General features: G+C 56.9%; 2 protein-coding genes across 5 annotated transcripts in view; one reads left to right on the top strand and one right to left on the bottom strand.

The window, feature by feature from the left end:
* The first annotated feature begins 1,990 nt into the window (after positions 1-1,990).
* On the top strand, positions 1,991-27,150 carry DNASE1 (deoxyribonuclease 1). 3 transcript variants are annotated; one of them, XM_032326775.1, is made up of 9 exons: positions 1,991-2,173; positions 2,593-2,740; positions 3,055-3,143; positions 3,269-3,352; positions 3,547-3,662; positions 3,807-3,919; positions 3,994-4,148; positions 4,408-4,504; positions 27,124-27,150. In XM_032326775.1, the coding sequence occupies exons 2-9, from the start codon at positions 2,594-2,596 to the stop codon at positions 27,133-27,135; spliced, it is 813 nt and encodes a 270-aa protein (XP_032182666.1). In that variant the 5' UTR covers positions 1,991-2,173; position 2,593; the 3' UTR covers positions 27,136-27,150. The 3 variants fall into 3 exon arrangements, with proteins under 3 accessions (XP_032182666.1, XP_032182665.1, XP_032182664.1); XM_032326774.1 differs by lacking the exon at positions 27,124-27,150 and adding an exon at positions 19,093-19,158; XM_032326773.1 differs by lacking the exon at positions 27,124-27,150 and adding an exon at positions 4,669-5,016.
* TRAP1 (TNF receptor associated protein 1) overlaps positions 4,937-27,158 on the bottom strand; it is a 50,853-nt gene continuing 28,631 nt past the window's right edge. For both annotated transcript variants that reach the window (XM_032326771.1, XM_032326772.1), the window contains 15 exons: positions 25,644-25,784; positions 22,288-22,359; positions 20,717-20,877; positions 19,484-19,593; positions 18,849-18,922; positions 17,954-18,109; positions 16,210-16,330; positions 15,744-15,813; positions 13,156-13,303; positions 11,224-11,409; positions 10,689-10,827; positions 10,024-10,109; positions 9,283-9,428; positions 5,495-5,567; positions 4,937-5,204 (listed from right to left, as the gene is read on the bottom strand). In XM_032326771.1, coding sequence (XP_032182662.1) covers positions 5,103-5,204; positions 5,495-5,567; positions 9,283-9,428; positions 10,024-10,109; positions 10,689-10,827; positions 11,224-11,409; positions 13,156-13,303; positions 15,744-15,813; positions 16,210-16,330; positions 17,954-18,109; positions 18,849-18,922; positions 19,484-19,593; positions 20,717-20,877; positions 22,288-22,359; positions 25,644-25,784 — 1,785 coding nt within the window. In that variant the 3' untranslated portion in view covers positions 4,937-5,102. The remainder of the gene's footprint in view (positions 5,205-5,494; positions 5,568-9,282; positions 9,429-10,023; positions 10,110-10,688; positions 10,828-11,223; positions 11,410-13,155; positions 13,304-15,743; positions 15,814-16,209; positions 16,331-17,953; positions 18,110-18,848; positions 18,923-19,483; positions 19,594-20,716; positions 20,878-22,287; positions 22,360-25,643; positions 25,785-27,158) is intronic.

Raw genomic sequence — 27,158 nt, 5'->3', positions numbered from 1 at the left:
AGGCCCCAGACCCCCTCCTCCCAGCCACAGCTCTTCTGTGGGCTGTGTTGCTTCTCCTGGAGGCCAAACTTGGAGGGGAGCCTCGCACTGGTCCTGGCTCTTGGTTCCAGTGGGGCTGCAGTCAGGACCCAGGAGGGAGGGCACAGAGTGCACCTGGGGGCTCTTCAGGGCACAAGGGCAGTGTTTGCCCCAAGAAGGGCGAGCCAACAGGTGCCTGTGTCGCATGTGTTGAGAACCGGACGGACCAGGCAGCTGCCATGTGAGTGACACCTGTGCCGCCTGTGGGGGACATCCCATGTTCGGTCAGAAGCAGGGCTGGTGGCTTCCCTCCGGGTTTGCTCCCAGGCTTCGCCGCCAGGTTTCCCACAAAAGGTCCGGGCAGGGGTGGGGTGGGATGTCTGGGCAGTGAGCATGGGGAGAAAAGGGCTCCAGTTCCCTGCGCTGCACACGCCAACAGTCTTGCTGGCTGGGCGGGGTCTGGATTTTGCTGTGCTTAGAAACCCCGACTGCAGATGAGAGAGGCAGCAAGCCGATCCTCGGTCAGCTGGGATGGGCGTGCTGGCAGCTTGAGGGCCAGGCCACCTGACTGCACAGGAGGGACAGGTGAACTGACGAGTGTGTCAGCAGGTTTTCATTACCTTGGGCTCCTGGTCTTGTCGGTTTACCTTCTGGCCAGTTTTTCATCCGCCTTGTGGTGTCCTGCCCTGTGACGCTCCAGCAGGATCCACACTAACCTGTTGTCTCAAGGCCGCCCTGCACCCCGTCCTTACAGGGGGAGACCCTTCCGGCCCGCTCTTCTCTCACAGAGCTGGCCTTGGAGACCACAGCTGTCCCCTGATGGGTAGAACCCCTTTCAGGGGGTCAGAATGGCTCCCAGAAGAGACCTCTGTCCTAATCACCAGGACCCATGAATTTTACTGGGGTGGCAGGACACAGACTTAGCTACTGTGATCAAATTGAGACTTTTTTTTTTTTAACTTATTTATTTATTTGACGGAGGGAGAAGCAGGCTTCCCACTGAGCAGGGAACCCCATGTGGGACTTGATCCCAGGACCCTGGGATCATGACTCTAGCCGAAGGCAGATGCCCAATGACAGCCACCCAGGTGCCCCTCAAGTTGAGACTCTTGAGGATAGGGGGAAGGTTCTGTGAGTCTGGTAGGAGGCTAAATCCCATCCCACAGATCTGGCTGAGAGACCCACAGAGGGCAGCGTGTTGATGTGGGCAAAGAGGGGTGACCTGGAGCCCCCAGGATCTGGAGATGCAGCCCCTGCTCACCTGCTGACTTCAGTGCCATGAAATGGATTTTGGTCTCTGGTCTTTAGAGCTGTTAGAGAATATGTTTCTGTCCAGTTAAGCCACCAACTTTTTAGTGACTATTTTCTGTAGACACAGAAATCATTCCAGACAGTACAGGGATTCTAAAACAAAAGTGACTAGAGGTGAGGGCCAGCCCAGAGCCTCTAGCTGCTTGACCGTGTCCCTGAGACTTAGTCACCTGAGTTACCTCCCCCTAGAACACGCGCTCCTTCACCCTAAATTCCCCACTGCCTTGCTGGCAGCAGAGGTGAGCCCCACATCCCCCCGCTTCCTAGGGCCCAGTGGCCTACCGCCTGCACTGTGGACCCATGAGGAAGCAGCGGTTGCCCCTCAGGGGATGGCTGGCTTTGACCCGTGGCTCTAGGTCAGGCTGGAACATAGCCAGGCCCGCCCACTCGCACACACCTGCTCCCTCCCCATCCCTGGGAGAGCAGCATATGTGAAGGACGAGAGCACCTTGGCCAGTTCATTAGACTTTTAAAACCAAGTGCAAATATCATCAGGTGCTCTGTTTACAGCAGCGGGAGCCTGTGCCTGTTGAGATAGGTGCACGCCAGCCATCCACGAACGTGGGAAAGCCACACAGGCAGCACCATTGTTCTCTGTCCCCCAGGTGATGCCCTGAAAAAGGTCACGGCTGCCTAAACCTTTAAAACCCAAGGGGGAGACGAACATTGCCTCTGCTGGGACTCAGCCACAACTCTGCATGGGGCTCTCACCCTCATGTTTTAATTCACTCCCCTTTGTAAATTTTTTCTTAAAGCAGCAAGAAGAGAGTGTTGATACCAACCAGAGAGTATCAATTCCTGATTCTTCTAAATTCCTATTGCCATCGTAGAAGTTGAACTTCAGGTGAGTGTCTGGTGCCCTAAGGGCAGTGTGACATGGGGCCCATGGAAAGTGGGTGCTAGGCCTAGAGGCCGCTTGGGAAGAACCTTTGCCAGTCCCAGCTGGGTGGGTGCCTGGGACAGGGAGGGTTGTGAGCCGGTGTCCTGGCAACAGAGGGTCAGGGGCTGCCTTGGGCTGGCGACTCCTACAGGGGCTTGTCTTCTGGCGGGTGGAGGAGGGGGAACACCCAGGGCCCTTCACTTCGCTGTCTGGCTCTCTGGACACTGGGAAGAGGGTTGTTAGTCTCACCCCGGCCTGCTCAGCACAGCCCATAGATGCGGGATTATTCAGACTCGGACTCCACCAGCCGCTCCTGGTCGGACGCTGGGGGACGACGGGGCACAGTCCTACTACAGACTCACACATAAACACCCCTCCTGCAGGATGAGGGGTGCCAGGCTGATGGGGGCACTGCTTGCCCTGGCCGGCCTGCTGCAGGTGGCCCTGTCCCTAAAAATAGCAGCCTTCAACATCCGGACTTTGGGGGAGACCAAGATGTCTAATGCCACGCTCTCTCACTACATCGTGCAGGTCAGTCCAGGCGGGGCTGTCCCCGAGGAACCCCAGGGCGGGGAGAGGGGACAGTGTCTAACAGGTCCTGGGAACACTGGGCCAGCAGTCGGTCCTGAGGGCACCCACAACCCAGGGTGGGGAGAGCCTCTGGTGAGAGAACCCGCCCCGTCTGCTGTGCCCTCCCATGGCCAGCAGCAGAATCCCACGCCAGACCTTCCACGAAGGTGCCCAGGGAACAGCTCAACCCTGTGGGGACCTGCAGCGGGCGGGGCCCGGCTCCCCAGTGGCTATGCAGGCTGCCCAGCTCAGCATCACCGTGGCCCTGTCCATAGATCCTGAGTCGCTACGACATCGCCGTCGTCCAGGAGGTCAGAGACAGCCACCTGACAGCCGTGGGGAGGCTGCTGGATGCACTTAACCGGTGGGTGATGGCGGGGGGGGGGGGGGGGCTGGGGAGGCCCGGGACGGTGACCCTCCCCCCAGGACATGGCACAACTGCTGAATGGAGACAGGAGCCCTGACAGGCACTTCCTTTCCCTGATCCAGGGATGACCCAGACACCTATCATTATGTGGTCAGTGAGCCTCTGGGCCGCAGCAGCTACAAGGAACGCTACCTCTTCTTGTTCAGGTAAAGCCCTGGCACACAGAGACGGGGGCCACCAGGTGCTCTCCTGAAAGGCTGGGTGCGGGGGGGCCCTTGAGGGCAGCAGTGTCTCATGGGGGGAGGAACTGGAGGCCACAGACTGCGGGCCTTGGGCTCAGAGCCCCACTGTGTGCTGCCCACTTGGGCCAGGTCACAGGCTCACTCCCAGCCCTCCCCAGGCCTGACCAGGTGACAGTGCTGGACAGCTACCAGTACGACGACGGCTGCGAGCCCTGCGGGAACGACACCTTCAGCCGCGAGCCCGCCATCGTCCGGTTCCACTCCCCGCTCACCAGTACGCACCCCTTCCTGGGATCCCTGAAAAGCCCTGGTCATTCCTAGTGCTCTGGTCTGAGGTTCAAGTCACTCAGGAAAACACCCCCTTGGGATGGGCTCGTGCCCCCTAACCCCGCCAGGGCTGAGCAGGAAATCTCCACAGAGGTCCGGGAGTTCGCCATTGTTCCCCTCCACGCGGCCCCCCTGGACGCAGTGGCAGAGATGGACTTGCTCTATGACGTCTACCTGGATGTTCGGCAGAAGTGGGACCTGGAGGTGAGTCCCCGGCCCCAGGCCCTGGGGGTATGTGCCGTGTGTCCCCTGGCCAAGTGGCTGCCATCTCCTGCTAGGACATCATGCTCTTGGGCGACTTCAACGCTGGCTGCAGCTACGTGGCCCCCACCCAGTGGGCCTCCATCCGCCTGCGCACAAGCCCGGCCTTCCAGTGGCTAATCCCTGACACTGCGGACACCACGTCCACAGCCACGCACTGTGCCTACGACAGGTAGGCAGGGACGGACGGGGTCACCTCCAGGAACAGCCTTGACTCCTAGATTCAAGTTCCCAAAACCTAGGTCACTCACCTTCCTGCAGTCTGGGGCCCTAGCACCTGGGTTAGGGGAGGGGCTCCCAGTCCCTCAGCCCAGCAAGGGCCTGATGGACTCCAACAGCCCCACTGCATGACCTTTCCCAGACTAAGAGATGGGGGTGGGGGGACGGGTGGCCAGCCCTGGGGCTGACAGGGACCACCTTGTGCACGGCAGGATCGTGGTGGCCGGAACAGTGCTCCAACATGCCATCGTTCCAGACTCGGCTGCCCCCTTTGACTTCCAGGCTGCCTACGGCCTGAGCAACCAGCTGGTATGTGTCCTTCCCTTCAGCTCCCCTGGGGCTCTGGCCTGCACCCTGGGGACTTGCGGTTGTCTCTGCTCTGTGCACCGACAGAGAGCCGTGGGGGCTGAGCAGGCAATCCCATGTGCAGAGCTGGTCGTGCGCCCCCGTCCTCACTGGGCGCTTCCCCACAGGCCCAGGCCATCAGCGACCATTACCCGGTGGAGGTGACGCTGAAGAGGGTCTGACGTGAGCGGAGCCTGGGACGCAACCTCCCCCCACTACAGCTTTGCCTGTCCTCGTGCTCACGCATCGGGGCTGAGGACCTGCCCTGCACACGGCGTCGCGGGAGTGGCCTGGTCACACCCTCTGCCTCCGCAGTGTGTGTGGGGCTCGCGGCAACCCAGCGCCCTACCTACCCTCACAGTCCCAACACCGGTTCATCGCTTAGGTTAACACAGGTTTTTAAGTAAAAAATGCTTTTAAGTAAATAAAGCTCATAGCAGGTGTTGTCACAGGTGGCGGCACCTCCTTTCTCCGTGGCTGGTCTCGGCTGCCTCTTTCTCCATCACCTCCGCTGCAGCCCTAGTCCCTGCGGGGCGATGGGGCCCTTCACCCCGGCAGCCCCTCAGTGTCGCTCCAGGGCCTTGACAAGCAGGTGGTTGAGGCGGCCCACCATGGGGCGGAGGTCATCCACGAGTCCTGCGGCGATCATGGCATTCTCGTAGATCTGAGAGGGAGGGGAAGCCCGTCAGTGGGAGGACACGGCCCTGCAGGGGGTAGAGAGGAGGAGCACTACTCCTCCCAAGACGGGGCTTAGGGGCGCCTGGGTGGCTCAGTCTTTCAACTCAGGTCATGATGTCAGGGTCCTGGGCTCAAGCCCCACATCGGGCTCTCAAAATCTTCGCAAAAGAATGAAGCAGGGTTTTAGAGACAACAGGTGCCCCACTTCAACAGGCTACCCGGGCTCACAGAACAGGCGGCGGCTGCCGTAGTTCTCTCAGACCCCCCGGGACGCACCTGATCCACCAGCAGCTGCGCCAGTTCCGGCTCGCTGTCCCGCAGCTGACTGAGCTTCCTGATCAGCGCGTGTCTGCGGCACAGAAAACACCAGAGTTAGTGCGAGGGCCTCTATGTTGTGAGGACTCTTCTGAGGTTGGGGTGATCTGAACCTTCAAAAAAGTATAGTAGAATGGTCCTGTGTAAGAAGAAAACGCAGATAATGTGAATTCCAGATGCTACACCAAGAAAAGCAGGAGAATTCAGAGATTTGATCTGCAAATACAGCAGGTACCAAAGTTAATATATGAACAAGACATTCGATATCAGAAACCCTACTTAATCCATACATTTAACAGATTACCTTAGTTCAGGTAACTGAGTAAGTTTGTAAGCACGGGGACAACAGCCCGGGAAGACCATGCCTGAGTGTTAAAGCGTATTTTTAAGGCTGCAGTGATTGCACTGCGGGCTCTGAAAAGTGAAAAGCCAACATCGGGGGCCCTTGTGGAGGCCTCTTGATCGCAGGGTCCTGATCTTGCTTAATATAAACATATTAATAAACTACAGCACTAAAACAAAAAATAGCATTTTGGGGTACCTTAGGGGACTCTGGGTTAAGTGTCTACCTTCAGCTCGGGTCCTGACTTTTGGGGGTCCTGGGATCGTGCTCTGCTCACTGGGGCGCCTGCCTCTCCCTCTGCCCCACCCCCTGCTCATGCTCCCTCTCTCGCTTGAAATAAAATCTTTGGCGAGTGTACAAGAGGGAGGGTAGCCGGCCAAACACCCAGAACACTGCTGGATTTCTAGTAGATTCCACAAATCAAAAGAAATACAATCATTTAGAAGAAAATTTCAGGACTGCTGAAGCTGAGACAAAACACACAGAGGTCAAAAAGGGAGACTGGAAACAGCATGAGGAGAGCATTTCTGCACAGGAGAAAACACCATAAATCCCATCTGACCTTACTCATATGCAACCTACATCAAAACTGGGAAGTTTTTGGTAAAACTGAAGGCGTTGAAGAAATCGAAGCGCGTCTAACTGCCACAGAGGACAGTGGGAATCCGCCAGCATGGGCGGGGATGCTGCCCTGAGACGCAGCGGCCCATCTCAGAGCACCGTGTCTGGCAGAACCGCTCCAAGGCCACCGGCAAACGCGTGCCTCTCATGTGGGCCAACGGGAGACCAGGGTGCAAGGGAAAGGTGGCTGTGAGTTCCTTTGGTTCTTCCCATTTCTGGACCAGATGAACATGTTACCAATTTTAAAAGCAACTGAAATTTCAAAATAGTCTCTGGCAACAGAAACGAGCACCTGGGACAGCCACCCCCCAGCACCATTCTTGGGCCGCCACGAAGGCCAGTCCGCGGGGACCAGCCACAAGCCACGTCCAGTCTCACCCGCTGACTCCGTGTCTAGTCATCCGGCTCACGAAGCGGAAAAGGAGCCTCCTTCCTCTCCCCAGCAATCTAAACAAAATTTTATGATTATAAAACAACATGAAAAAAAGTTATGATAATTAAAAATAGTAAAGCACACAGTGGTGCCTGGATGGCTCCGTGGGTTGAGCGTCCAGCTCTTGGTTTCTGCTCAGGTCATGATCTCAGGGTTACGGAATCGAGCCCCGTGTCTTACTCTGCGCTCCACAGAGCCTGCCTCAGGTTCCCTCGCCCGCCCTCCTCTGCCACTCCCATGCTCTCCGAATCTTAACAAAAACAAAAAAACATATACAACAACTTAAGACCAGAATCCAGAAAAATATATATATATTTTAATATATATTGTATATATTTACATATATATATTTATATATATTTACTTAGTATAGTAAGTATATATACTCTAAGCCTAGAGAGGTTTGCTTTTTGCTATTTTCTAACATTTTGATAACTTGGCATAATTTCATTTAAAAATTACTGTTGGGACGCCTGGGTGGCTCAATCGGTTAAGCAGCCAAAATTGTTGGTTTGGGCTCAGGTCATAATCTCAGTGTCATGGTATCGAGCCCCAGTGCTCAACAGAGTCGGCTGGAGATTTCCTCTCCCTCTGTCCCTATCTCCACCACGTACTCCCTCTCTGTAAAATAAATCTTATGAAATCACTGGGTACAAAATCCCCCCAAAAGTTTTCATATACAGCTGCAAGTTAGAAGATGAAATTTCAGGGCACCTGGATGACTTGGTTGTTAACCTTACCTGCCAGGGTCCTGGGATCGAGCCCCACATCGTGCTCTCTGCTCGATGGGGCCTGCTTCTCCCTCCCACTCCCCCTGCTTGTGTTCCCTCTCTCACTCGCTCCCTCTCTCTCAAATACCAAAAAAGGGGGGGGAAAAAAAAGACACCAAAATAAACAGATTTAGCATGTTCAGGGATGAGAGAATAGACATACAGATGCCAATTCATTCAAAATTGACTTGGAATCTCAATCAAAAGCTGAACTGTGCGTGCGCGTGTAACCGGTCAGGCCGCCTCGTACAGCGCAGATGTGCAGGAGGGAAGATACCCTTGAAGGGAACTAAGGGGAAGGTCGCCGAACACAGACCTGCGGGGAAGACCGTGCCCTGCGGCCATTGGACAGAGCCGTCCAGGCGGGTCAGCAGGGAGAGGACAGGCATGAGCGGCTCAGGTGTTCACGTGGAGCGAGATACGATGACTCTTACATCCCAAACCAATTAGAGATGGACTAAAACCAGCCCCAAAGCCAAAACATTAAAACTTTTAGACAGAAATGTTAGGAGAATACATTCAAGACCCGGATGAGAAAGATTAATCAACAAGACCTAGAAAAGCACCAAACACAGACCTGTAGCACGGGGGGTGCGGTGCGCAAAGTGGGCAAAGGGGTCGCAGGGCTCAGACTCAGCTGTACGCTCACGGGATGAGCAGGACCGCACAGTGACGGGGTAAAGGACATCGTGGCAAGCACGTGGTCGTGTCCGTAAATGTCAAATCATTGTTGTGTGTCTAAAACTGACCCCGTATGTCAACCAGACTTCACATTAACGAGTTTTTCTTTTTTTAATAATGACTTCGTTAAAATTAAGAACTCCTCAGAACACATCTTCAGGCAGATGAAAAGACTGGAAGATGCAACTGAGAAAGCGCAAACTACAAGAACAACAGGACAAAGGACAGTCCCGGGCGTGTCATCAGAAACCCAAGCTGAAGGACACGGCGCGCAAGGCCGGGGGCCTCCCATGCCAGCTGCATGCAGCAGCAGCGTCTCCTCACCCCACAGAGGCCACCGGGGCAGGTGAGCCTCAGGCAAACATGGGCAGGGCCAGACAGGACACAGTGGTCCGAGCAACCGTCCGAGCAGCCCCCAATTGAGAACGACTCCCAAGTCGAACAGGAAAGGCTGCATCACGGCGCAGAGGCAGAGCCCTGCCTGTTACTCCGCTCCTCCGGCCACCGTCCGCTGAGAAGTGAAGGAGGCACGACCTCAGAAGCACATGCCTGGGGACACCACTGACAGGCCACCCAGCGCTGTGTTCAGGACACACGACAGTCAGACTAGAGCACAGTGAGGATCTCTAAGTCTCTACAGTGAGGGCTGTGGGGCAGCTGAGGAGGGACAGGCCACACCAGGATAGCAGGACACGGGGGCATCCAGCCGCCAGCACTGCGGTGTTCTAGAACCTCCCACGGGGGCCGGGGGGATAAACAATGTAGTTGGATCACACAGCTGGTATCTGTAGTTCTCAAACTGCCCAGAAGCCCTCTGCCCTTGGTAGGTGTCAGGCGTGAATGGCATCACTGCGCAGGGACGAGTCATGGGTGCCCTGGGTCCACGGCGCCGGGAGCCTACCTGGGGTTGATCTCCAGTGTGGGCTGCAGCAGCTGAGCGCGCTCCTCCTGGCTCTTGGCCAGCTGCTGCATGCGCAGGAAGTGCCGGGCGGCCCCCATCTCCAGCACAGTAATCATGGCGGGGTGGGTGTCTAGTCGCAGAGTCACCTACAAGCAAGGCCGGGGACCGGGTGAGGGCACAGCGGGAGGTAGGGGGGCCCCGGGGTTGTAGGGCCTTGACCGGGTCAGAAGCTTCCCCAGGGGACAGCAGAGAATGCAGGTCTCTCCCTCCCCGCCACCCCGCACCACTGAGAAGGGAGCAGGAACTGCGGCCACATCAAGTTCCCAGGACAGAATCCTGAATGGGGACTCCCTCTCCCGTGTCCCTCACAGCCCCGGGTTTCTCATGTATCAATGGCTGTCCTAGGGCCATCCTGCCTAGCTGCCCACGCCCCTCGGCCTCACGGGGGCCACTGACGTCCTACGATTGTGGGGAACCCTGCAGGCCCACCCACCCCGATGGCCTGAGCCCCCTTCCTGCAGACCACGCTCTCACCAGCCCTGCCCAAGACGCTCCCAGGAGACTTGGCGTCCTCCGGCGCGCTGCCTCCCCCACGTGTACGCAGGCCCTGGGAGGAGCAGCAACATGCCTGTCCCCAAGCCAGACACTGGTGTCCCCCGCCACCAGAGAGCGCACACGAGGCCAGCCACTCAACCGGCAGCTGTGGGGTCACGGAGGTGGCCCATCTCTCCAAGTCCTCACCTTCACATTGGTGACACGTGACCCCAGCGCGTTTCTCATCCAAGCCATCAGGTCCTCTGTCTCCTTCTCTGACAGGCGGTCACCGGCTACAGGGAGCAGAAGGGAGAGAGCCCTGAGCTGCTACGGGCAGCCCCACCCCCTGCGATGGTCCCAGGCCCTGAAACACTTCTGCCCCGCTGCGGGCTGCAGGAAGGCTCCCTCCAGCCCCTGCTGGCCACCAGCACAAGGACAGAAGCTTCCCAAGAAGCTCTTCACCTAAGGGCGAGCAGCTAGAACGACCTCACAGAGGACTCTCCTGGGGGCGCGGGGCTGGCTGAGCCGGCAGAGCATGCAATTCATGCTCTCAGGGTCACAAGTCCCAGCACCACGGTGGGTGCGGTGCCTACTTTAAAGAAAGGACACTTTCAGTTGCCTGAGACTCGTGGAATTTTGTAGGAGTTTTCTCAGAAGGATGATTTCTCATTTTCTCAGGAAGCCACGCTGGATGGGGCACGGGAGGGGTCCTGGGATCTAAACGGAAGCGGCTCCCGACGGCTGCTTCTGTGCAGGCTGGGGACCCCGGACACAAAGAAGCAAGGAGGACCCCACGTCCACAGCCCCTGGGCCTGCCTCCCCACGCACCCGGCCACCGCCCATGCCTGGGCCCAGACAGAAGGAGAGCTGACCTGGGTCCCCGGCCTCCAACTTCTCCTCCTTGTAGTGGTCAACGACGATGTCTGTCTCCACGGAGATCAGCTTCTTCCTGTCGAACTCGCGGAGGTGCAGCAGAGTCAGCTCATCAAACTGCTCGTAGCAGAACAGAACCTACGAGGGCCGGAGGATGCGGCGTTGGGCCTGGGAACCTCTGCCCGGGACCGGGGAGGGGGCACAGGAGGTGCGGGCGGGGTCTCACATCCAGAAAGGCCACACCAGAGACCCTGGGGCCTCCTGAGCCGTTCACTAGACGGCCCTGAGAGGAGCCCGCGCTCTCTCAGAGCAGCAGGAACGACTCCACCGAGGAACCCACGTCACCCCCAGAGACACGCAAATCAACAGCAGCTCAGCTGGGCCTCCGGGCACCCAGACGTCACCTTGCGCTGCTTGGTCGTCCAATGTCCCGGGGCCCATTCGGAGCCCATCCAGCCACTGTCTGTCAAGCAGAAGACCCTCCTTCGGGCACTCAGACACCGGCAGTCCGGCCCTGGCCCATAGCACACCCACCTCCATGTTTTTCTGCTTCACAGCTTCGTAGTAGGGCGAGTGCTCGGCCAGCTGCCGGCTGGGGGCGCACAGGTAGTAGATGGTGCGGCTGCCGGGCTGCATGCGGCTGGCGTAGTCCGGGAGGCTCGTCAGCTGCCCGGCGGGCAGGGCCGAGGACTCGTACCGCAGCAGCTTCGCGATCTCCTCCTGCAGACAAAGGCCAGCTCGCTTGTTCCGGGTCCTGCCCTGAAGGCCTCCCAACTGCCTGCCACACACCTCGGAAGCCTGTGGCTACGGGAAGGGCTCTGGCCGGCCTCACCCCCGCCTGCAGGGCCCAGGGCTGGCGCTTAGCCCCTGGGGGGCTGCGGGGGCTCTGGTGATATCCGTCAAGTCCCCCATGGAAAGTCTAGGGAACCCTGCAGAGAACCTTCACCCCAGGTGGTCCAGGTGCCTGGGGAGAGGGGTTCTCCAGTCTCGTGCTAGGAGTGACCAGACACATCTGTGGCAGAGACTTGCCCAACCCAGCATCCTCCATTCCAGTCACTGACCCTGCCTCTTGGGCACGCGAACGCGGTGCAGAGGCCACATTCGCAGGCTTCCCCACAGCACAGACTAGCCCAAGGAGGGGTCCGGACGACAGCAGGCATGTACTGAAGGTGGGGGGGTCTGTCCTCCTCCTCCCTGTCCGCTGAAGTCAACGGGCCTGCTGGTGTCCTATCCTCTCAACCTGGGAGGTGCCTGCTAAGGACTGAGGAGCGACAACAAGCTGCGGCCTAGGTCCCTGAGGCCACCAGCCCAGATGTGACTTGGGACCTAAACTGCCTAGTCTACACCACTGACTTCTCGATTATCTAGCACAGACATGCGAGGGGGACACAAGGAAGACGGGAGCCTGTTCAGGGGCATGTGCGATGAAACAGCACGACGGGGCTGCAAATGCCACACGTGCTGTTTACCAGAAACATGTCACTGGCAGCACACAGACGTTCAGACAGGTCCGCACCAGGAGCCGGGGGGTGGTGAGGGCGTCCTGCCACCAGCCAGCAGCAAGGACGGCCCGAGGCCCAAGCCCCACAGCCTGAAGAACCCCCTGGGGAACCCCAGACTTCGGTCGTGTCCTTCCTCACCTCCTGCTGTTCTGGTGCAGAAGATGAAATCCCGGCCCTGCTTAATGGTAATGGGTGTCTTTCTGGGAGGATGAGAATGTTCTGGAACTGGATGGTCATGGTTGCATTACTTGTGAACATATGGCCACTGAATAGGTCACTAAACTGTTGACCTTTTGATGAATTTGGGGGCAGCTGGGTGGCTCAGTCAGTTAAGTGTCTGCCTTTGGCTCAGGTCATGATCCCAGGGTCCTGGGATCAAGCCCCGCGTCAGGCTCTCTGCTCACACCGCCTGCCTCCCTGCCTACTTGTGCTGTCAAATAAATAAAATCTTAAAATAAATAAATAAATAAATGGGTGAATTTTATGGTATATGAATTATACGACAATTTAAAACTGGCCAGAAAATGTTTATGGGATGATTAAAGCATTTTTAAGTAATTAAACTGAACTCTGGCCCCAGGGACACTGCATTAAAGGATTTCTACCAATCACAATGTAAAAACGCCCTGAACGCCCTTCCCACCACGAGAAACAGGCACCTTGCCCTGTCCCCTGTCTTATGTGATCTCCAGAGCACCCCAAACTCTTGTGGGAGGAGACCATGCACGCCCACCTCCTTCCAGCATTAGGCCGGGAAGAATCTGGCGCTACATGACACCATAAGGATGCTCGGAAGCGGTGCCAGGCCTGCCGCATCCTGTGACAGAGGCCTGGAGGCCAAACGCTGCCTTAGCGATCCCTGCACAGCACCCCACTAGGCCATACTCATGTCCCAGGAGGCTCAGCTTTCGGGCCTCCATGGAGCGTGGCAGCCCAGAGAAAGGCCCAGAAACCCGTATCATACCTTGACTTCCTGCTCAGCGGTGGTCACGATGCCCTCCCTCATGAACAAGCCATAATCTTCAAAAAACTTGGCATATTTTTCGGCATCTTTTTTACTCTGGTCAATGAAGAATTTTATTAGCCTCTGCTGTAGAAGGTCCCGGAGTTTCCTGCAGAACAGAAATGCATTTATCCCACAGAAACAACTTCTAAGATCAGAATGGCAGGAAAAACATTCATTCCCACTAATAATCACAGAAGTGAAAATAACACCATTTTGATGAAACTAAAAAACACGAAGCAAAAATAAAGGGGACCCCCAACAAACCCCAGTTGGGGAGACATGCCCCTGAGAGGCAGGAATGAGAAGTGACCCCCTGTGGGGGCCATGGTCTCCGTTCCCACTGCAGATCGCACCTGAGCCCAAGGTCAGCAAGCTCTACAGACTGGCTCTCCGCGGGGGCGCACGGAACAGCCCCCGTGCTCAATGGGGAAGACCAGGCTAAAGGAATGTAAAAAGCTGCCAGGCCAATCATCACATCCTCTACCGGTTCTTAAGGACATGGGAAAGTAGTACCTCACGCTGGAAAGATGAGCAGAAAAATGCCAACGCGGAGAGACCGCGGGGTGTGCGTGCGCCAAGCCTGTCCCCACAACCACCTGCGCACTGCAGTGTGTCTCTGGAGATTGCCGGGCACTGCAGCCACCGGGGCTGACACGGCGCACGCTACAGACACAACCAGCTGTACAAAACTCAGACTTTGGGGGGATTGGGGTGTTTACTGTGGCATTACAGAGTGACATAAAATTATAAGCAGCTTCATTAGTGGAATTACGGGTATTCTCATTTCCTTACCAATATTTTGCTTTTCTTTTACAAAAGCAGTATTACCATGTGTTTCTATAATAACGCAGGATAGGGGGCCAACGGTCTCATGTTCCCCTAAGCCCTCCCTCTTTGCTCTTGTCCCCAACCTCTCAGTCCCTCAGGCCAAGGGCAGAACAGAACAGCACCCACACCCAGGGTGAGGCAGCCACAGTGGCTAGGACCGGACATGGAGCCCCAGGAGGGTGATCACGCAGCCCAGTGTGGAAGGTCAGAGCCCACCAAGTGCGGGGGGCACGAGCACGAGGGGAGGGCAGCAGCCACGGCATGGTGGGGAACTGGTCCATGCTCCAGGTTAGGGGTGACAAGAAGCCAATGGCTTATGGTTAAAGACAGCAGCACATGTGGCAAAAGTCAAGACCAATGTCCCAGTGGTGCCTGCAGGTCATCAGAGAGGTCACCAGACACAGAGGCAAGCCGGTGTAGACGCGCACACATGCACACAGACTTCCTGGATTCCTCAGCTGACTGCTAAGAGGCCTGCGAGAAAGGACACCCCAGCAGCATCGGCAGCCCTAGGGCCCAGATCCTGGCTCCTTGCCACCACGCTCCAATCAAAGGAACCAGGGCATCTTCACAGAGTCAGTGGTCCTGGGGTCAGGGCAAGACGGAGGCGCAACACAAGGAAAGCCTGGACTGTCTTGGGCCAGGAGCGACGACGCTGAAAGCAGGGCGCGGGCGCGTCCAAGGGCAGGGGGCCCGTCTGGGCAGGCTCCTTCCTGCTGCCCACAGTCGGGGCATCGAGACGCATGAGGACAAGAACACATCAGAAACCACAAACAAAATGGGTCATCGGTTCCTACAAATAAATTTCAGGTATTTAAAAATGAACACATACTACAACAAACATACACAGAAAGTCCGAGGAAGCAGGGCACCTAGGGGGCTCAGTCGGTTGGATATCTGCCTTTGGCTCGGTTGTGCTGTCAGGGTCCTGGGATCGAGCCCCATGTCGAGCTCCCTACTTGGTGGGGAGTTTGCTTCTCTCTGCCCCTGCTTGTGCTCCCTGGCTCTCTCTCACAAAAATAAAAACTTAAAAACAGTTTGATGAAACGACCAGCGGTTCACACGGCTGCAAAATACCACCCCCAGGTATGCCGGCTGAATTCTAAAGGGGAAAGACTAAAGTGACACAGACACCTGGCAGACACCCTTCATCACGTGCCACCTGAACTTCCCCAGCAACGGGACGACAACGCCGAAGTCAGGCCCCACATGCCCAGCTGTGGTCACTGTGCAGCTCCTGCCCCTGGTAACACAAGGATTCAAGTTCAGGTGCACCAGTGACCGGCCTCACTGGTCTGGGACTGTTCCTGCAACCATGACCTGGTGGCGCCCCCTCAAAAGACAACTGAGGCTGCCCGGGAAAGGTCACGGTCAGTCAGGTGAGCGCCAGCACTCAGGAGCCAGGAGCTATTGCTACAGTCAGGGTGGGGAGCTGAGAAACGCAGCCACCTCTGCCCACAGGGATTCCAGAGCGATGTCTCCGAGAGATGAGCGCCTTCACGCTCTCCGTGACCTTCCTGGACCACGATCAGATCCTTCCTAACCGTCGTCCTCTGCCTCCTCTACCTCATAGGCGGCGTGCCTGCCATCTCCCCAGCATGTCCAAATGGGGGCGCATCTCCCCACACACAGCCCCCCAGGCCCAGGCCTGCCGCAGCACCACACCCTGCCGGGACCCTTGGGGGCAGAGGGGGGCAGCCCCCTCGCCGGCGGCTCACCTGATGAGTGCGCTCTCCTGCAGGAGCTCCCGACTGAGGTTCAGGGGGATGTCCTCGCTGTCCACCACGCCTGCGCGAGACACGGGCCGTCAGGACGCTCGCAGGCCCGTGGCTCTGCCCGGCCCTCACTGCACATCCCTCCGCCTCCCCGCCTGTCACTGAGACCACACGTGGGTGACAGCAAACTGGCAAAGGACACGGAGGGGAGGATCAGTGGGGCAACACCTCCTGGCCCCCAAATCCTGATGTCCGAGAGCAGACGCACACAGCCTGGTCACAGCAGCATGACCAGAGCGGCCAGCGGGAAGCTCCCGGGGAGTGGGGCTGAGCAGCCTCCCACGGCTGCTCAGCGCCGGACCCCGCACCCACGGCAGACGAGCGCCCCCCACCCTCACCGGGAGCCGCGCAGTCCCTGGCCAGCAGCACGGCAGCCCACTCGGCGGAGCTCGGCCACGGAGCCCTGTACCTCGAACGAAGCGCAGCCACTTGGGCAGGATGTCAGTGGCCTTGGTCTGGATGAGGACCTTGCGGCTGTAGAGCGCGATGCTGGACCCCAACTCCCGGCTCACGTCAAACATGGATGGTTTCTGGGGGCAAGGAGAGAACAGTGTTGGGGAGTTCTGGGGACGACGCTGAGAACCACCCCTTCCTACGGTGGTCTGCGCTGGGGAGCTGTGGGGCGCGTGCGGGGATGCACAAGGAAGAGAGGTCAGAAGCCGGAAGCCCAGGGAGGAGCCCTACATGCTCTCGGCAGGGGGAGCAGGGAGTGGGGCTTCCCCGGGCAGCTGCAGCACCCGCCCCTTCCCCCTGGAGGACACTGACGGCAAAGTGCATGTCCCTGTGAGCAGGGCCAAACCCACTGCGGCCAGGGACCAGACACCGCCCACGGGAAAATCCATCTCATCATCAGGCTGGTGTAGCCCCCAGAACGGCTTGTCCACTTTGTTTTCAGTTATTTATTTTTCAAATGTTATTTATTTATTTGTTTGAGGAGGGAGGGGCAAAGGGAGAGGGAAACAGAATCCCACGACACATAAGATCACAACCCCAGCCAAAACCAAGAGTCAGATGCTTAACCAACTGACCCGCCAGGCACCCAACTTGTACGCTTTTATTTTTCAACTTGTACACTTTTAAATGGCTGTGAAAGCAGACAAAGGTTTCTTATGTCAAAAATACGTGAAATCCATGGGGTGCCTGGGTGGCTCAGTGGGTTAAAGTTGGCTAAGATCAAGTGTAAAGTCTCTGCCTTTGGCTCAGGTCATGATCCCAGGGTCCTGGGATTGGCCCCTGCATGGGGCTCTCTGCTTAGCAGGGAGCCCGCTTCCCTCTCTCTGCCTACTTGTGATCTCTGCCAAATAAATAAATAAAATCTTTGGGAAAAAAAAAATTGTGAAATCCAAATTGCCGAGTCTGCAGTTTCTTAGAACGCAGCTGGGCTCCTCTGCAGCCTCTGGGCGTCCCTGCTCCAGGGGCAGGGCTCCAGGACGCGTGTGGCCTGTGAAGTCTGAACTAGTCACAATCGTCCCCCAAGCCCTGCTCTAAGCCTGCAGCCTGCACGCACACCACACTGGGACCCGCTGAAACGGGAACTCTGACTCAGGAGGTCCCGGGGGCACTGAGGTTCTGCAGTCCTAACGAGCCCCCAGACACGCTGGCACCAGCGTGCAGAACTCAGCAGCGAGGGTCTCACTTTCCAAAAGGGGGAGCCATGGGGCGTTACAAGGGCGGCAACCAGAAAAGGCCAGGAACCTCTTCCAACCCCGGAGCAGGCTTCCCTGTTGTAGGACTCATCAGAGCCTTCTCCATGCAGCTGAGCTGGGGGTCTTAGAAGCCAGGCACAAGTACGGAGTGCCCACCAACGCATCAGAGCACCAAAGAGCCCCATGTGGCCCCGTGGCTCGGGGGCGCACCCACATGCTGCCCTGAGGGACTCCCCATGGCTCTATGACAGCCAGGCCTACGTGCCTGCACATCTCGGCTCTACCCCAAGACGGCACATGGGACCCCCTCACCTAAAAACCCTGCTCCCCTAACCGGAGACAGGAATTCTGCTTTTATTCAGATGCTACCAAGTTAATTCTTGGGATGTCCATACTCCTCTGTCCCCACTCAGGGCCAGTGCTCCTGGCGCCCTGGGGGAGGCCCGCCCGCACCCCACGGAGCAGCAGCCCGGGACCAGCAGCCGCGCCCCCGCCGCTGGGCCTCACCGTGTCGGGCACATAGAAGACACTCCGGATGTTGAGAGGCGCATCCGTCCTGTAGTGCAGCGTATAGCGGGGCTTGTCATGGGCCTGAGCCACGTAGCGGTAGAACTCCTCGTGCTGCCACTCGCCCACGTCCTTGGGGTCCATCATCCAGACGGCCTGGAAACGGGGACACAGGAGGACGCAGAGGCTCAGCGGTGCCCTCCCCACAGAGCTGGGCTGTGGAAGCTGGCCCAAGTGCTGGCAAGTGCACCCGCAGATGACGTAAGGCCCAGCCCATGGGACAGAGCAGGGCGGTGGGCTTGGGGGCAAGCCCCCGCCCCCGACTCCAGCATGGGGAGGAAGGGGTGTTCCACAAAGACGCACAAGAGGCTCAAGAACAAGGGCCCCCTCCCAGGACAGGGGGTCTGGAAAGGCCAGCCCAGAGGTGCCATGTGCCTGGGGTACATCACAAATACGACAAATGAAAGGACAAAGAAACATGTCTAGCCACGGACTGCGACTCTGCCGTAAAAGAAACAGAGAACTGACATGGGCTCCAGTGTGGATGAACCCCAGAACCGTTATGGTGAGAAGCCAGACACAAAGGTCTCGGTGTCTGATTCCACTGATGTGACATGTCGGGGGCAAGGGGAGGAGAGACAGGGAGCGACTACTAATGCAGGCAGATTCCTTTCTGGGGTGAGAACATTCTAGAAGAGACTATGGCTTTGTGAACACATGAAGGACGGCCAAACTGCATGTGGTGCATGTGGACAGGACACAGAAGGGTCGGGACCTGGCCTTCCACGAGGGACCCCCGCGCGGGGCCTCAGCCAGCGCCACTCAGCCCTGACCCTGCAATGTACCAACCAATCCCCACAGTCACCTGAGCCCGCCAGGCAGCCGAGGGTCTCACCTGCAGGGTGTTCATGCGCCTGCCGTTGAGGTACAAGGGGAAGCTGACGAAGTTACTGTACTTTGTCACCACATCTTGAAAAGACAAAAAGCACACACCAACAATGAATACAGGAAGCTTCTGGATACACAAGCGCTCTGGAAGTGACGCAGCACGCCAGACGGCTCCGGGCCAGTGGTTTCACGGGTGCGAAGCCAGGCCACAGTAGGGTGACCAGAACTCTTACAAGAACCAGGGATCTGAGGCCCCAGCCACCACGAGCCACCACGAACCCCCACACTTTCTTGGTGGCTGACATATGGGAGGTTAATGGTGAATCCTGGAAACCCTTGGCACCTTGGATAAGCACCCGTTCAGCCCCAGCTGAGGAGCCCACCGCGAGGAAGCCCTGCTCTTGTTCTCCGCGAAGCGGGCACAGGCCAAACCCCGGGAAGCATCTTACAACTCAGGGCCCGGGGCGGGGGGTCGACGGGGAAAGCACCGCGTGCAACCACCAAGGGTGGAAGACAGAACCCAACCCACAGCGCCAGGAAGCCCGGCCTCCCACGGCCGCATGGAGCCAGCCAGCACAGGCAACCAGCCTGAGCGGCGCCCTAACCACTGCACCCCCCCCAACCGCCCAGGCTTCTGCTCGCCTCGGACGCGGGCCTCGCTGGCAAACTCCTTGCTGTCCGGCCTGAGGTGCAGGATGATCTTGGTCCCGGTTCTCACTCCCGAGGCTTCAGCGATTTCAAACACCCCAGACCTAAGATGTGGGAAAGAGAAAGCCAGCTGCACACAGTGAGGCTGACGGGGCCTCCACCGCACGTCCAGTCACTCTTCCTGGGACTGTCGCAAGCAGGGCCCAAGCCCACCCGCAGAGACAAGCCTAAGTGCCACCACTTCTGAGCGCAGCTGGCTGCTGCGTCTCTACCAGGGAGCGTGGCCGCAGGGTGTGGCTCCCCCATCATGTGTCACCTCGTGGGCTCTAGGGTCACCCAAGGTGGTCCCAATGCCGAAAAGAAAGAGCAGATGCCCAGGGACCGCCCCTAACTCAAACTAAGCCCCCTCAACCCCGTGTTTCTGAACCTCAGGCAGAGAAACCGTTTTCAGAGAAGAGAGGGGGACGCACCCCCAGAAGTGCCTTGTCAAACCCTGGCCCGTCTCCTCTGAGCGCCGCCTTCTCAGAATTAAACAGAAATGGCAGTTCTGCCTGAGGGAGACGGGATGGGTCCGAAAGAGACCCTCTTGTGTGCGCCACCGGAGCCCCACCGCAGACAGTAGACTCTACCAGGAAAGGACTCGGAATGAAGGTTTGAGCCTATTGAAGTGCCAGCCTCCATTTGGCCAAGGTCCAATTTTCCTCAAACAGAGCTTCAAGATTCTTCCCGAACATCCACCCAGCGACCCTGAGAGCCTCGGCCCCCAAGCAGGCGGAACAAGCGAGCCTCTATAAAAGGCCACTCCTCGGGCCTGAGCTGGCAGGGGAGGCGCGGGCAGGCCCATGAGCCAAACCCAGGAACTCCCACAGAACGGAGTCCAGCGAGGCCGCCCTGGAGCAGAGGATGCCTGGTGCCCGCCTGGTCCTAAGGCCAGCGACTCTCAAAGGAGCCCCACCTGGCACAGGCCACACTCCAGAGCACAAGGATGAGGGACAGAAGGCATGGGCCATCTGCAGGGGAAAGAGTAACCGGCTGCCCAAAGAGTGCAGTTCCGGCTTCAAACAGGAAACCCAGGAAGGCGCAATGGCACACCATCAGGAGACTCTCACTTTCCAAGTGAAGTGCTGATACCCCAGCTGATTCGTGCAGTGCGCATCAGGTGCGCCCAGCCGTGGCGGCCCCAGGGAGCTCCCTATGTGTGACGTGAGCCTGCTCTCATTTACTCACCCATCTGAGAGCCACTGGTAACCGGGGCTGCCCGGGTCCACTGAGCGGGAGTAGACCTCCACTCTGTCCGCCACCATGAAAGCAGAGTAGAAACCCACTCCGAACTGGCCAATGATCTTGCTGCTGGCCTCCACCTGGCTCTGCAGCGCATCCAGAAAGGCCTGTGGTAGCGAAGGCTGGTCAGATGGAGGGCAGCCCCTCCCCCCGGCAGAAGAGATGTCTGTGACTCCGTGTCCGTCCCCCTAGTGCTGGTGGGGACCACCCTTCATCCTCAAGACAACCACACTGAGTGGTTTTTCACCACGTGGTCTAGCCCAGGAACTAAGGCAGGCGGTGAGGTGACCAGCCTGGAGAGCCCCAGCTGGGCAGCAGGGGGACTGGGTCTGTATTTGACTCGGAGCACGTAAGCCTGCCTATTGGCAGCAGGCCTGCCAGCCACACTCCCTGGTCGTTGGGGTGGCAGTCTGAGCAGGCAGGGCATGGAAAGAGGGACCCCCCCGCAGTTCTCCTGAATGCGTCTTCTGGGGTCTCCCAGATTCCAAGCTTCAAGGGTAAACGGAATATACCACATTCACGCTCGATATGGTATCAGAAGGTGCTTAATTTCTGTGACTCATATTTATCAAAGTTTCTAAGATTAAAAATGCAGTAAAACACACATACTTGTTGCTACAACGCCGTCTGCGATGACAAAAGTGTTCTAAGTGGCCCAAAAGGGTGGCTGCGGACCACATCTGGGTACCGAGCACTCACACTGGGGCTGGTGTGCCCGAGGAGCCAAGTTTTAAATTACATTTAACGTAAATTCAAACAGGCAGGTGTAGCTGGTGGCTAATGTATGCGACAGCACAGACTTTCCTTGACAGAAACAGAATCACAATAATGGCGGGGAAGAACAGTCATGGCAACGTACTTTCTTAAAGGCCGAATTTCTGCAAGTCACTTCGGACCCAGGATTAGACCATTTCAAGTGCTTCTGTCATTTCGTGGTACCATTTTAGGCCGCACATAGGCCCACAAAACCAAGGAGAGACATACAGGCAGCCCAGGGCCACCAGCCTCCAATTTGCTGCTGGCAGAGGTCCTGTGACCACCCACCCCACCCCTCAAGGGTCACATGGCAGCCACGACCCCCAGGGCGCGTCCTCCCCACAGAGCTGACCACCCACCGGCGTGACCTATTCTTGTGAACAGGGCTGAGGATGGAGAGGAAGCATGCCCACCTCTGCCGGGCCCCTCCGCCTCAAGCAAGTCCTGAGTGATGGAGAAACACAGAGCCAGAAGGGTGCACTCCAGACCGATGAGCAGGCTTGGAGCCTGAGGTCGGCTGATTTCTAGCTACGGTAAAAGTGCTGAATTCTACCTCTTTGTCTACAAAGAAAAGAAGCCAGGGGTCCCTGTGAGGGATAAAGCGCCCCCACAGCGCCAACACGGAGCTGGCACCTGAAGTCTGCTGGGTCCTGCCCTCTCTGGTCAGGGAGGCCTCGGGGACAGAGCCCCGAGCCCTGAGGGGGGCAGAAAATGCAGCACCCGAGGAGGGGACCATGGGGGTGGGGGAGGATGGGGTTTACCTTTGATCCTGACCTGGCAATCGTTCCCAGGTTGGCTACCAGCTCTTCCTGTGTCATCCCGATGCCAGTGTCCTGAGGAGAGAGGCACGCTAAGCTCCAAGGCCAGCACCTGGGAGCTGGGACGGACGTGAGCGGACAGCCCCAGGGGGCAAGTGGCATCAGTTACACGTGCTAGGCAGGACTCGGGGAAGTCAAAGCACACGCCATCATGGGGACCAGTTCTAGTCCTGGGGGCCGGGCCGCACCAGAACGATCCCTGCTAGCAGAGACCCAGAGAGCCAAGAGACAGAAGAGAGTCCAGAAACAGCTGCACAGATTGTGTCCCTTGATTTGCGACAAAGGCTCCGAGAGAACTCGACGGGAAAGGAAAGCAGATGGTGCTAAAACTGCACCCACCCTCGGCCCCCCTCACACCAGGCCCCCAACAGCTCAGACGCACAGAGGACGGGCAAAGACTGCACAGCTTCTACATGAAAACACGGGAGGAAATCAGACCGTGGAAGAGGCAGAGATTTCTTAAGTTCCTAAAAGCATGCGACAGAAGGAAAAAGTGATCAACCAGGCTTCACGACAATTAAAATCTTTTGCTTTTCAAAAACCACCATGAAAATTAAAAGGCAAACCACAGACTGGGAAAAAAATACTTGCAAAGTATGTATCTGATACGGATCTTAGATCCAGAATGTATAAAGAAGTCTTGTAACCCAATTAAAAAAACAAACGACTTGATTAAAAATGAATCAGAAAGGCGCCTGGGTGGCTCAGCTGGTTAAGTGGCTGCCTCCGGCTCAGGTCATGATCCTGGAGTCCCCGGATCGAGTCCGCATCAGGCGCCCTGCTCGGCAGGGAGTCTGCTTCTCCCTCTGACCTTCTCCCCTCTCATGCTCTCTCTCTTTCAAATAAATAAATAAATACAATCTTTAAAAAAGATGAATCAGAAATCTGGACATTTCACAAGGAAGATACAGAAACAGTAAACACCTGACAAGACGCTCACGACTGACCATGAATCATGAGGGAAACGTCCATTAAAATCCCACCGTGGGGGCGCCTCAGTGGGTTAAAGCCTCTGCCTTCGGCTCAGGTCATGATCTCAGGGTCCTGGGATCGAGCTCTGCTCAGCAGGGAGCCTGTTTCTCTCTCTCTCTAACTGCCTCTCTGCCTACTTGTGATCTCTCTCCCTCTCTCTGTTGAATAAATAAAAAAAAATTAAAAACAACAACAAACCCACCATGGGCGCCCGGGCAGCTCAGTCGGTTATGGGTCTGCCTCACGCTCAGATCATGACCCCTGGGTCCCGGGATTAAGCCTCATGGTGGGCTCCTTGCTTCTCCTTCTCCCTCTGCCCCGTCATGCTTGCTCGGTTCTCCCTCTCTAGTGCTCTTAATTAATTAAAAAAAAAAAACAAACCAGTGATGCCTGCGTGGCTCAGTGGGTTAATGCCTCTGCCTTCAGCTCGGGTCATGATCCCAGGGTCCTGGGATCGAGCCCCGCATCGGGCTCTCTGCTCAGCAGGGAGACCGCTTCCTCCTCTCTCTGCCTGCCTCTCTGCCTGCTTGTGATTTCTGTCAAATAAAATAAATAAAATCTTTAAAAAAACAAAACAAAAAACCTCACCCAGCCGCTGGAACGGCCCCAATCTCTGTGGCCGACAGCAGCCGGCACTGGCAAGGACCACAGCAGTGGCCTCCAGCCACCATTGCCAGGCAAGCACGTGGAGACACCAGCTGCAGGTGGCTGGCGGCTCACAGTTACACACTCTCCTGGAGCCAGCATCCCCACTCTTAGGCATGCACCTGAGAGAAATGAAAACACGTGTCCAGAGCAGCTTTACTCCTAACACCCCAAACTGGAAACAAGCCGAAGGCGCGTCATGGCGAGTGGACCCCAAGCGCGTGCCACACGTGAGGCAGAACACTTCTCCGGGAGAAAACGGGACACGCGCTGCACCGGGGTGAAGCTCACAGCATTCTGCAGAGGGCAAGTCAGACCAAACTGTGTTTCTATGGAATTCTAGAAAATACAAACCCGAAGGGGCAGAGAGCACATGCATGGTTGACGAGCTGGGAGGGAGTGGAGGTCTGGGGGAAGGAATTAGGATGGCGGCGCACTAGCAATGTGTGCACTTGAGCCCGCTGAATTTTTCTGTGTGTAAATCTTACGTCAGTAAAGCTTCCTACAACAGCTATAGAAACGGCACCCGCATGCAGCCCAGATGAACGAGCCACAAGACGACACAATAGACCCCCGCCAGCACCGTCCCAAGCAGCCAAACCCAGCTCCCTGGGAGGCGACGGGAAGCCCGGGTCAGAAGCATCCGCTCAGAGCCCCTGACGCTCACCCTTCCGCCTTGCAGGCGTCCCCCCAGGTCGGCCATCACCCCAGACCCTGAAGAAGCTGTTTCGGCAACACGGGGTCCCTCAACCACGGCTTGAGGAGTCCCTTGCTTCTGTTTTCTTTCTGACCTTGCTATTTTCAAGAGGCTACAGAAGCCTCGAGTACTGCTTCATTTAAAGCAAGACCACCGGGCGCCTGGGTGGCTCAGTGGGTTAAGCCGCTGCCTTCGGCTCAGGTCATGATCTCAGTGTCCTGGGATCGAGTCCCGCATCGGGCTCTCTGCTCAGCAGGGAGCCTGCTTCCCTCTCTCTCTCTCTCTGCCTGCCTCTCCGACTACTTGTGATTTCTCTCTGTCAAATAAATAAATAAAATCTTTAAAAAAAAAAATAAATAAAAAATAAAGCAAGACCACCGATCCGAACGGCAGGCTGTGACGAGACAGTACTGCAGGATATTCAATGACGCGGGGAAACATGCATTACGGCAGGAAAACTACAGTTAAAAATGTAAAAAGGGGGCGCCCAGGTGGCTCTGTTGGTTAAGCCACTGCCTTTGGCTCAGGTCATGATCCCGGAGTCCTGGGATCGAGTCCCGCACTGGGCTCCTAGCTACACTGATCCGCTTCTCCCTCTGACCTTCTCCCCTCACGCTTTCTCTCTCTAATAAATAAATAGAATCTTAAAAAAAAAAAAATGTAAAAAGGAAGCACTAAAAATAACACAGAACTTAACAATGTTTAGCTGTGTAAATAAACGTAGACATCAAAAACCCATGCTAACAGTCGTCAGCCTCAAATGATGGGGCAATTCTAAACCTGCTTTTCTGTGTGTCTGTGTTTTCAAATTTTCTATATTGAACAAGCATTATTTTTACAGCAAACTAAAACAAGAGTCGACAACTCTTGACGTGCAGATGGCACGTCACTTGGAGCCTGGAGAAAGAACAAAAAGGCCCGTCCAGCTCCCCTGGCCCAGGAGCGCAGAGGGCCGGTGCCCGCGGCGGGACACCCAGAGGCCCACCTGGATGGTGATGGTGCCTTTCTCGGCGTCCGTCTGCAAGTGGATCTCCATTTCCGGCAGCGTCCGGCCTTCTGACAGCAGCCTGTGGCGCAGCTTCTCCAGGGCGTCACTGGCGTTGGAGACCAGCTCGCGTATGAACACCTGCGGGAGGAGAAAGAAGGTGCAAGTGCCGCAGGCCGTCCTGGTCAGCAGCCGCAGTGTTTATTCCAAGTCGGGGGAGAAATGCCAAAGCATATTGCGTGTTTTAACCATAAAGACTTCCCACTTTTCTCAGAGACGGTTTCTCCAGGGCAGGTCCCAAAATGACTGAAGGCCCAGGGCTTCTCCCTGATGCAGCTGCTTTTAAGGAGTGAACCCGAACCTTGCTGCTCTGTCCTGAAAATCAAGCAGGTGCCAACCTGCGACGTCGGCTCCATCCTGAAAAGCCCCGTGCCCCCACTGCTTGCCCAACTCTGGACAGGGATGTCAAAATATCCCCCAATACCTGTTTCTTCTACTCCTTGAAAAGAACTCTCTGGCTTCCTTCAACAAAGGCCTACCGCGCTCAGGGGAGGAAAGGGCCACATGGCGCAACCACCCGTCTGTATCTGAGAAGCACCTTTCCCTCAAACACACCTTCCTCCTGCAGGTGCAAGAGGAAGCGTGGTGATGGGACCCCAAGAGCACAGAAGCTGGAGCTCACGGGGATGCCTGAACACGGTATGCGGCAGCACGAGACCGGGAAGGATTTCCCAAAAAGTCTCTCTTAACTTCGGAGTTTGGTGCTTTACCCTTCCTCAAAATTCCCCTCTGCACTCTAGCAATATGAGCGTGGACACGACGGACCGTTTGTTCTCGCTCCTCCCACAGTCTGTCGCTCCTCCCAGTCCCTGCTCTCTCCACATGGGGCCGGGGGCTTTGCTCCCGCAGTCCCGCCGTCCATCTGGTGGCCACCCACCAGGTGACACAGTAACGCAGGGCCACCGAGCATACTGCCACCCCCACAGAAGTGAACCCCAGGGCCCCCATGCCAGTATCGAGGGGTTGGGGCGGGAGAGGAGGGATTCTAAACCATCAGCAAAAATAACTTCCAGAGTCAATCTAGCACAATCCTCGGGGGCTCTCCGTCCATGAAACCCAAATGGATTTAATGAAAACACTCGTGCTGGTAGCTAAGATCCAGGTCTGTCCAAATCTGATGCGTTCTTACAGCTGTTATACTACCTGGCATGTCTCTAAAGCAACATAAAAATCGCTTTGTTGGGACGCCTGGGTGGCTCAGCTGGTTAAGCGGCTGCCTTCGGCTCAGGTCATGATCCCAGCGTCCTGGGATCGAGTCCCGCATCGGGCTCCTTGCTCAGCCGGGAGCCTGCTTCTCCCTCTGCCTCTGCCTGCCACTCTGTCTGCCTGTGCTCACTCTCACTCCTCTCTCTCTGACAAAAAAAAAAAATAATAAAATAAAAAAATAAAAATCGTTTTGTTTTTTTTTTTCCCCAAAAGGAAACACCACTAGCAGCGGGACTGAGGAACAGACAC

This window comes from Mustela erminea, chromosome 20 (assembly GCF_009829155.1).
Source record: "Mustela erminea isolate mMusErm1 chromosome 20, mMusErm1.Pri, whole genome shotgun sequence".
NCBI classification, from domain to species: Eukaryota; Metazoa; Chordata; class Mammalia; order Carnivora; family Mustelidae; genus Mustela; species Mustela erminea.
The sequence above is the reverse complement of the archived record's forward strand: the minus strand, read 5'-3'. Positions and strand labels throughout refer to the sequence as shown.

Bases quoted from the DNA above. Each gene is read 5' to 3' on its own strand.
- DNASE1 (XM_032326773.1), top strand. From the start codon at position 2,594: ATGAGGGGTGCCAGGCTGATGGGGGCACTGCTTGCCCTGGCCGGCCTG. The intron at 2,741-3,054 runs GTCAGTCCAGGC...CCCTGTCCATAG, and splicing joins TCTCTCACTACATCGTGCAG to ATCCTGAGTCGCTACGACAT. The intron at 3,144-3,268 runs GTGGGTGATGGC...TCCCTGATCCAG, and splicing joins CTGCTGGATGCACTTAACCG to GGATGACCCAGACACCTATC.